Here is a 10,899-nt window from a genome sequence, read left to right as displayed (position 1 = left end):
AACCCACCGCCGGCAAAATTTATTCTGCGAAAGATGAGTATACCGCAAGATGTAATTAACGAAATACTTTGCAGACTATCCGACCTCCCCGCTAAGTCTCTCGTACGTTTTCAATGCGTCTCGAAGCAATGGATCGCCCAAATCAACGATTCAGATTTCATCAAGATTCATCTCGACGGCGACAGAGAACGCGATCTCATTGTGCAGACATGGAACTATAAGGCTGATCGGCCGCTAAATTACTACTTGGTGAAGTTTTCCGATGAGAATCAGGCCGTGAATATCTTCCCTCCATTCCACAATCTATACGGATTCTCCAAAATAATCGACTGTTGCAATGGCTTGGTTTGCATCCGCACATGTGATGGTGAAACTGTGATTTGAAACCCATCAATCAGAAAATACAAGAAATTACCCTCTGTGCCAACCGTAGGCGATCCTGGTCTCCGATCCAATTTTGCATTCGGGTATGACTCAATCAACGACGATTACAAGGTTTTAAGGATTTCCGTTGAAGTTCACGTATATAGTCTGAAAGCACATTCTTGGAGAAGAGTAGAAAGCGAATCCCCTTACAGGGAATCGCGTATTTCTTTGGGGCCGGTTTCTTTGAACGGTGCTTTGATTTGGTTGGTTGAGAGCGCGAATAGAGGGATTCGCCTTCTCTCATTCCATCTCGCGACGGAGATATTCTATATTCAGACGCTTACGCTTCCGGTTGAACCGCAAAATTTGGAGGTTTTGGGAGGATCGCTGTGTGTTTCCGCATATAGACGGGAGGCACAGGCCACTGACTTTTGGATGATGAAGGAGACTAGTTGGAAGGAGACTAGATGGAGCCTCCTTTTTACTGTGCCTCTGACTACTTTCCAGCGAGTAGTGTTCTCGCCGGACGGCCAAAAGGTTCTGATGGAGATGAATTACGAGAAGAATCCGTTTTCGGCTGATATGATGGATATGGATTATGAGAAGAATCTCTTTTGGTATGATATAAAAAAAAAGGCAGGCAGTTTTACCCTGAAGCATATTCGCAACAAGATTTGGACAGGGACTTGTGAGGAAAGCCTCCTTCTCCTCGATGGTGATAGTATCTATTGAATGCCTTTTTTTAGTGTTACATGTTCGTTATCAACAGCATTTTTTTAGCCTGAACAGGTAGCAGGAGCTTTTGATGTCTTTGGTTGCATTTTTTTCAGTATGTATAGATTTCTGTTTTGGTATGTCTCATTGTTTTTGCTTCTGTTCTGTTCTTATCAGATTATTTAATAAAAATGGAATTTTTTTTTGCAGAAATAGAAGCATATGAAAATTACTCAAAGAATTTCTGTTATATTTTTTAAGTATAATATGATATCTTTGGTTGCATTTTTTTCCCACTTCCATTGCAGTTCAACAAACTGTAATTTGGGTTGATTTAGAAAAATTCATTTATTTTGACTAGCATCTTTAAGATATTATGCTTGCAGTGGTTCTAATAAGACTTTACTGGAAACTGTTTTGGAGTTAGTACATAAACTATTAAAAAAGTTTCGGGTAACTGCCTATCTGGCTTTGATAATGTGCTTTCTTTTATGCATATGAGGGAGTCTTGTGACTAATGATTGGCAAGATGCAGTTACATTATTTAATAGGACTAAATAATGTAACTTTTCTAAGAGGACTAAAACTCCTAGATCTCAAATTTGTTTCAGCCCAAAGGCAAATTTATATAGACTCTAGATCTCAACTTTTCTAATAGGACTAAAATTCCTACTTTGACCAGTAAACAATGGACAGGAACTTGTTCTTGGACTTAAAAATATTCTTTCTTGGTTATGCCTTATTCTTAGGCTTCAGAGGATGTTTAGGTCTATGCTATGAGTAATTCTAGAGTTATTCTTGTGTCCTTCTTGTGTCACATTTGGCTTCTAAAATCACCATTTAATCAAAATTCAATAATAATTAATCATAAGGCCAATAATGATTTTAGACGCCACATCATTTTTTGAGTGACATAAGAACTGAGGGTTGATGGAGTAATGGCCTGCTCTTTCATTTTCATGTTTTAGGTTTCATAAATTGGAATTGGAATTTAATAAAACCTAGATAGATGGTACAGATATGATCATTGCTCTTGCCTAGGATACAAATATTTCATCCTTGGGCATTCTTTCTTTTCAGTTTCAGTGTTTCAAGTTTATATAACAAACCGTTCGAGAGCATGAAGTGCTTTAACAGGGCTGGGTTGGGGTAGTTAGCCTTTGTGAATGATAGTTAAAATATAAAATATGAATCAGTTTCTTGAAAAAATCTTATAATTGTGCTTCTCTTAGTTAATTGAAGGCAAATTTATTTGATTGTCTCAGAATGGTGTTCGTGAAAGGTTAACACTAGTTTCATTTCAAGTGTCTGTCACAGCTAATTTTCAGTAGAAGTTTACAACAAACTGGAAGTTGGGTTGATTTAGAAAAATTCATTTATTTTGGCTAGAATCTTTAAGATATGCTTGTAGTGGTTCTGAGGCTTTATTGGAAACAGTTTTGGAGTTGGTACATAAACTATTAATCCTAGTTAGACAATAATGGAACAAGAAGTACAACATGTTATTTTCCTTTTAATTTATATAATTCATAATGTCAAATTCAAATTACTTAAGGTTCGTTGAATAATGTGTGTTTTTGTTGAATTTGGAGAATTTCTACAAGTGGTTACTTCCTCATATCTTAAGCATTTGCATTGATCACATGGCAGCATCGTGTCATTATCTTTCCTTCATTCTCATGAAGGATCCTAGAGATGAGGAGTTTGTAGAATGCACCTTTACATCTTCTGAAGAGGTTTTTTTTCTGGGCTGTGTTTTTTTGGGTTCATTGTTTTGTGCATTTGTGGAATCATGTTTTCTTCTTTGGTTGACATTTCTATTTCCCATTAGGACATCTTTCACTTGGTATTAGCTTTGGTTGGTTGGATATCTTCTTCTTGTTTGCATTATTTGTGGCAGTGTTTCCACCAAAATTTATCACCTCTAACTCACCGCATGCCTTTTTGCTCTCAAACTCTCTTTGAACTTTCTCTCATTTAACCTAAAATCTCTCTCACACTTGGCCACCCTTCTCATGGTGGATTGAACTTTCTCTCATTATTGACTTTGAATGTTTGAGCTTTTCCTCTCATGTTGTTGTTAGTGTTTAGCTGTGGAAATTTTGCAAAGGATTTGTCAGAGGTGTTGGCCAACGGTGAAGTCGAAACCCTTCTTGACTGAGCTTCCCAATGGGGAGATATCTGGCTTTGTTTGTTAAACCTTTTTTCTTCTCGCTTTTGTTTTCTCTTTTCAAAATAAAAGCATTAACAAACAAGCCACTCAAAACTGTTTTCACATTTATATCATATCAAAACACTTTTTTAAACCAAAAACTTAAAACATCATCCAAAATACATTAACAAACGGAGCATATTTGTTTTTGTTTATTAAATATAATTTTTGTTTTTGTTTAATTTTCGGATAATTTGGGGATTTTGAAGTTTTGATTTAAAATGTGGTGATTTTGAGTTTTTTCTCCTTCTATGGTTCATTTCAGATGCATAATTTTGAGTTATTTCTCTATATGGGATTTCACCAATTTGATGGTTCATTGTTTATCACAAGCTTGAACTAAACTTTGTATGGACAATGCATGAACTGAACTTTGTATGGACAAAGAAACAAGCTTTAAATTTGAAGTCCTTTGGGTTTCTATCAAATTTTGATTTCCAGCCACTTTTCCTGGAGGACAGAATAATTAGTTAAGATCTGATTTTTGTGTTGGGGATGAGGAACTTTGTGCCATCAAAGACCATTGTAAAAGTTTTTTGGCCATGGTCTAGATTGCAATCTAAACCTGCGTTGTAAAGGACAGCACAATATTCTGCTTTACTTACTGGCATAATTTTTGACAAAGTTATTTGTCTATATAAGGGTCACTAATCTGCTTTATGTTCATCTCATTCATGTCTTTCGTTTTAGAAACTTTGGAGAATGTTTTTGAGGAATGTTTTCTATTCTTTTAAAAAAAAAATTCAGATGAAGTTCTGGAATTATTATCTTGTGCATTATTATTGCTTGAAATTAATCATTTTGATTCTTCAGTTGTCTAATCAATTTACCATTAAACTATAATGCAATTATTGTTGCAAAACTGAGGTTGCAAGTTGCAAGGAGCTAGGCTAATATGCCATATAAGCGGATTATTTGGCCTGTTTTGGTTTTAATTTTATGTCAATTAACATATATGGTCATTAATGAGTTGATTATATGAAGATTCAAATGTGTTGAGTAGACTTCAACTGTCCTAAGAGTGGGTTTATGTTGTTTGCCTCAGTGTATGTGTTTGTGTAGGATGATGGTAAGGTATTCATTTTTTTGAACACACAAAAAAAAAAGGGTTAAGTTTTACCTCAACTTTTAGACTTCAACAATTAAAACCCTACACATGACTAAAGAAAGTTTAGTACACTACTCTCAACCAAATCACTGACACATTTGCTTTAATAATGCTTAACCAAAAATTCTACACACGTGAAATTTCTTTCTGGCCCTTATAATTTTAGATGAGCAATCATGTTGAAGGGGACATATTATCCAACTTTCCCACTTGAATCAGCAGACATAATTGATATTCAAAAGTATGACATAGTTAATTTCACTGAGGGCTAATAGCTTCAATTACTTATTTATTCTACGTACAGAGAAATCCTCTGCTGATGATACAGAGAACTTTTTATTTAGGATAGCTCTGCAGTATCCTCTGCTGCTCATACAGAGAAATCACCCCATGCAGCAAACCAGTTTATGGTCCAGTCAGCATCCTCTACATAGCAATCCAGCCATTAATTAAGTGACTCTTCATACATATCCTCCTCGTAGCTCATCATACAATTCAAAATCTGATGATATCTCAGCTCAAGTATTATATGCAGATTATGATAAAACTCAAGACAGATTTGCAAAAGGATAACTAGTCAAGTGTAGTATTTGAATTTCTTATCTTGTAGAGATATACATTTGCTTCCTGGAATTATCATCAAGTGTAATTGTAATTATACATTTATAAATAGAAAAAACTATGGTCAGTAGTGAAAATACTCTGCCAGTTCCAAACTTAGTATGCTTTCTTAAACTCTTTAGGCTAGTCCTACCAATTAATCATTTTCTCGTTTTCATTTTCAACATATGGGAAATGAAAGAAAAGAAATAGGATGCTGTGGCGGGTAATGAGGAACCCAATTTCAGTTAAAAACCAAACAAAATAGTCCAAAAAGAAGGTGGGTCCTTGCAACTGAATAAAGTTTTCATTTAAACTGGACTGAAAGAAATTTTTCCAATTCATTTCTCCATTCAAGTTTATTAATATGACATTTATTCTTGTAGCATGTGATTATCACGTCTTTTTAACATTATTGACAGAGCACGTAATTGACATTTGTCCTTGTAGTACGTATGATGGGTCTGAGAAGGTGCCACCTTCTCGCATTCTATCTCACCATTGAGAAATTCCAAGAGCAAACGCTTCTAGTTAAACTACGATTAGTTAAAACTTTGGAGGTTTTGGAGGATCGCTCTTTGGACAAGGATTTGTATGGGAAGCCTCCTTCTCCTCATGGTGGTAGTGTCAAAATTCAATGCATCGCGTTTCTAAAGTTCAGGAGATATTGCAAATTGAATGTTAGTTCGAGTTTTACTTATTCTTGCTGGGTTGATTCATTGCTTGATGTCATTTGGAGGAAAAGAAAGCCTAGACTTTTTGGTGGGAAACGTAAAGAGATGACTAATATTTGTACAGACATTATCTTGGTGGTTAGAACTTGAGATAAATTATAGTTGTAGTATAATCATTACAGATCTTTAATCAAAGAAATTCTATAATAAAAAAATTAAAAATTAAAAAACCCGGGAGCTCCTGGTGAAAACATTGAGGGAAACATTTTTACAAACATCTTATGTGCATTACATTACATTGTATTAGAGCTTACCTTGAGCAAAGACAATTTTCTTGTGTGGAAGACTTTCAGTTGGTTGACCGTGAGACACAAGAGCGCAAGAGTTCATCAATTAAATAGGTTCACCATGCCAATACGGACGATGAAATTATGATTACAGTGCCGTGCTGTCAGAAAAATTAAGAGGAATTGACAGCCAATGCTTGAGTGGTTCGAGCATGTTTATAGAGACCATGTTGGTAAATTGATGGGATTCTAGAATTGTGTCACAAAAGTATGACAAACTTGGGACCAGAATCCTACCAATTGCATGCTTAGATTGTACCTATTCGAAACCTAAATTTACAGTGAGATAAATTAGGTTTGGATGAAATCTAGATTTTATATTTTGGAAAACTTAAACTAAATTCTAAGGAAATTGAAAGCCTTTTTCAAATACAAGGTTTGGAATTAATTCTTATATTCCTCTTATTCATAGCATATAACACCCCTTTAAATAGAAGATTCATTATATATTACATAGGATAACTAGGATTGAGTCAGTAAGACTCTTACATGAAAATAAAGACAAATCTAAATAAAATAAAACACCGAGAGAGATAGGCAGAGATTTTATTCCCCAGATCAAGGGGATCATAACAGTAGCGCTACAAATTGGACAAGCAATTGAGATAGGATTTTGATTAGGGGTGGCAATTTGTGTTTGCTTGAGTTCGAGTCATATCAAGGGATGTATATAAGATTATATAGGTCAATTCTAACCCGATCCAACCCTAAACAAAAATTGACAGTTCTTATGTTGCGTGTTGAATTTAAGTTGTGTTTAGACATAGATATAAAACTATATAAGTCAATCATAATCGAGATTGGGTTGACACCCCTAATTGAGCATGTTCCTCATAGCAGCATTTGGTAAATATAAATGAATTTTTTTTGTTTGAAGGACCACTCCAAATCGGCATTTATAGGGATCAGGCCACAACTTGGTCAATGAATTGCAGCCAATGTCGAGCCTCAAGGGTCATCTATGCTAAAACATATGCATCCTTAAACCACTGGGTTCCATGGAACAAATTAAAACTTTCCAGTTCGAGTTCTGATTAATGCTTCAAACTCAATCCAATGCAAGAGCTACCTGGGGTTGTAGTTGTTTCAATTTCTACCACAAGTTATGAAGAATTCTTTAACTTTCGTTTTCTTTCAAAAAAGTATTAATGGGAGCTGTCGTACATATTCTTGTCTCTGAACAGAATAGAGATGAACAGACTGAAATCGACATAAATGGCCATTACCAACTTCTCCCATGAAGAGCTCATGCACAAAACACATTCAGGCAAATTAAATGCGTAGCTCTACAATCATGTTCTTGTTCTTTTTTGGAATTTTTTTTTTTTTTTTTTTTTAGCAAAAAGGATAGGCCGAGAGAAACCAATTGTGACTATCCTATCTGGGCGTGACCATAGTAGCATCTACCCACTGGGAGCCGTACATGAGAAGCCTAGACGATGAAAACTGTAGGCGCTCCCTGATCAAGTCCAACTGAGCCATAACTTGACCTAGTCCCACCAAGGTATTAATAGGAATTCAATGCGACTAATACTAATCAGGCATATGTGTGAATTCTCCATTGCAAAGATTCGAACCCACGCCTTAATATGTGCCCTAACCATTTAAGAACTTCCTTGAATCATTGAACCACCACATCGGTGGTCTTGTTCTTTGTTGTATAGTTTGTTTGGTTTTCATATGAAAAAAAAAAAGAAAAAAATTAAAAAAAAGCTAGATATTTTTGCGTGCAAGCTAGGCCTGTTTTAGTTTTAATTTTACGTCTATTATCATTTATGGGCATGAATATTTAGTTGATTATAAGAAGAGTCAAATGTGTCGGTGAGCCTAGGTTAATCCTTTTTGGACACTCAAAATTGGTTGAAAAGTTACCTTCTCCATAGTAACCACTCAGCATCAACAACAAATATCGCTGATAGTTATTTCCTTGTGGTCATGAGTAATTATTGAGTTTTGCAAGACTTTGTAAGTACTCCAATGATAGTGCAACAGATATCTACGTAATTATTTTAAAATGGCCAACTAAGTTATAATTACAGTTTGTTATAATTACTTATAAAGCTCAGTTTTATGATAATTAGTGTTCGTGTGTCGGGTTCGGGTCATGTCAAAATATGAATATAAGATTATATAGGTCAATCATAATTCGACTCATTAATTAAAATTAATTAAACAACTAAAACCCACAAACCCTAATAGAAGAGGATCATATTCAGTTCAAATGAATTAGATAATATCCGATTAGTTATAGTGGAGGGGTATTTTTACTTTTTCACTTTTTGATGGCACAAAGATACCTCTCCACTATAACTAACTAGATATTCAGTTCAAATAAAATGGAGAGGATCCTAATAGCAACCCTAATCCACTTATTTCGTGTTGGATTCGCGAATTGCGTAAAAAAATATTAGTCTTAAATGTTGTATGTCAGATTCAAATTGTATCGAAATATGAATATATGACTATATAGGTCAGAACCCTCAATAACCCTAATTCTCTAATTTCTTATTAGAATCGTGTCAAGTTCACGGATCATCTAAAAAATTGTCATCACTAATCTCATCTCGTAAATATGAAAGTTAATATAATTATCCACCCACTGAATATATACAATCCACCCACCCAATATGAAATATCTTTGGAAGGTGGTGGAAAATCAAGCTACACATGGAAGCATATCTATTAAGGCAAGTTTTTCCTCTACTTTTAAGACTTCAACAATAAAATTTCCACTCATCAGTCGTCAACCTTTCTGGGACTTGTGAAGAAAATGAGTTCAGTACGCTACTCTCAGCCAATTCACAACTGACATTTGCTTTCATAATACTTAACCAAAAATTCTATTAACACTTAATTAATTTATTTTTGCCCCTTTGCTGAGCAATGATGTTGAAGGGGACAGACTATCTAACTTTCCCACTTAAACCAGCACCCATAATAGATAATGGTTAGATGGTAGACGGCAAAAATTCCCATGACAAGGTTCTCTATTATATTCATTTCAGCAAGGGATAATAAATAGCTTCAAAAATATTTATTTATTTATTTATATGGGATTCACATGTTCTATTAAAAATGAAATTAAAAATTAAAAATGTATGTGAGAATCACATGTTTTAAAGCTATATGTTAATTTAATAAACTAAGTTAAAAGAATTAGAAAATTTTTCTCACCTAATTTGGTAGAAAAGTTTATCCTTCTCCTTAATCGGTACTAAATTTTGAAATGAAGGTCTTAGAGTAAGTCCTACCAATTAATCATTTTCTCTTTTTTCATCTTCAACATATATATGGAAAGTGAAGGAAAAGAAAGTAAGTGCTACCAACTTGATGTAGAAACCTAGCAAAATGGTCAATCAAGGAGAGGATACATAAAATTTTTCTTTAAATTAAGTTAGAGATACAGTTTAGTAAACTGAATTTTGTCTTTACTGTATGTGATTCTCACGTGCATTTTTAATAGGCTAAATTTGAAAAAATTTCTTTTATTTACTTTGTAGTAAAACTTTATTACTGTTCCTAAGAGGTAGTTCAATCGGCTGGTGACCACCTAATAAAGCGGATGTCACTAGTTCAAGTCCACCTCCCCCTCTTGTACCAACATTTAAAAAAAATGAAAACTTTATTACCAACCAATCATTTTAAGGAAAAACAATTAATTAATTACATGTGTCTATCAAAACAAGAAAATGCATTATTTACTAGAGGGTCTTTGTCAAAAAAAGAAAAAAAAAAAAAAAAGTAGCACATGTGGATTGTCCATTTTCATACTTCATAGCAAGTAAAGAGGAAGGTGGCATGGGGGCCTCCTTGGTCCTTTCCAACATGAACGTAAATGAGGCTTTATAAGAGCTACAGAAAACTATCTCAGCTTGGAAAGTCCTAGCCATGGAGGGCCCAACTTTGTCTTTTGCTTCTTTTCGAAGTTGATGGATAATCTGATAGGACCGACCAAGGGAGTGTCATAATTAACTATATTAAGTAATTTTTTTTTTTTTTTGGAGTAGTTGATATAAAAAGCTATTTATAATACCGTCGGTCAACATAAAATAAGTGTAATAAATACATTTAATGAGTAACATTACTCATTAGCAATATGGTCCTATGACTCACTCTTCTTTTGACCATTTCATTCTATGATATAATTAGCGGCTCGGATAGGAGCTCATGTAAATGTTGTTCCATTGTAGTGCGATCAGCTAGGTAATTAAGAGAGGTCTTCGATGCGTTCAAACGAATTTTGAATTGTTCAAACACGTACTTAGGCAAGTAAACTCTAGTAGAAGCCTCTCACAATTACAGTTTATCGAGCAAGCTGCAATTCGAATATGAGATTGTAGCCGATCTTGATCCCACCGGCTCTTGAAATGTGTCCGAGTTCAGCTGGTTTGGAAAGCATACGATCATTGCAATCTTAATTGAAAATCATGAGGCAACTTAGTCCTCCTTCATTTAAATATACAACAACTTTTATAGTGTCTTGCTTGGAAGCATTGTCAGTGAGAGGAGCCTTCTTGCTTAAACAATCTCCATGTCTATATGACAGAGACTCACCCATGCCAAAACAGAAAAGGCAAACCAAACTATGTTAAAATATTAGATTAAAAAATGTTATAATTAAAATAAAAAATAAAAAAACATTGTCTATATATTAAATTACTTGCCTCTTTAATAATGCCCTAATATTTTTTATTGTTGTACCTAATCCATAAAATAGTTATTATATCCACTAATATAGTAAAATTTACTTTTTTTTAGGTATTATTAGTCTTTTCATAATACCCAAAAAGCACAAACCAGAAAAAGAAATGCAAGACAGCTGTAAAATGTGGGAACTTGAGAAGGAAGCCCAGATTTGAAGCCCTTTTTTTCAAAAGG

At 34.3% G+C, this 10,899-nt stretch overlaps 1 protein-coding gene across 1 annotated transcript in view; it reads left to right on the top strand.

Moving 5' to 3' along the window:
- Positions 1 to 1,098, top strand: part of LOC132174341 (probable copper-transporting ATPase HMA5) — a 6,483-nt gene extending 5,385 nt beyond the window's left edge. Inside the window, exons 4-5 of the mRNA XM_059586011.1 lie at positions 127 to 254; positions 399 to 1,098. Of these exons, the coding sequence (XP_059441994.1) occupies positions 127 to 254; positions 399 to 1,098 (828 nt within the window). The remainder of the gene's footprint in view (positions 1 to 126; positions 255 to 398) is intronic.
- The last annotated feature ends 9,801 nt before the right edge of the window (positions 1,099 to 10,899 follow it).

Source organism: Corylus avellana, chromosome ca3, assembly GCF_901000735.1.
Source record: "Corylus avellana chromosome ca3, CavTom2PMs-1.0".
Taxonomy (NCBI): Eukaryota; Viridiplantae; Streptophyta; class Magnoliopsida; order Fagales; family Betulaceae; genus Corylus; species Corylus avellana.
This window is presented reverse-complemented; position numbering and strand designations above follow the sequence as displayed.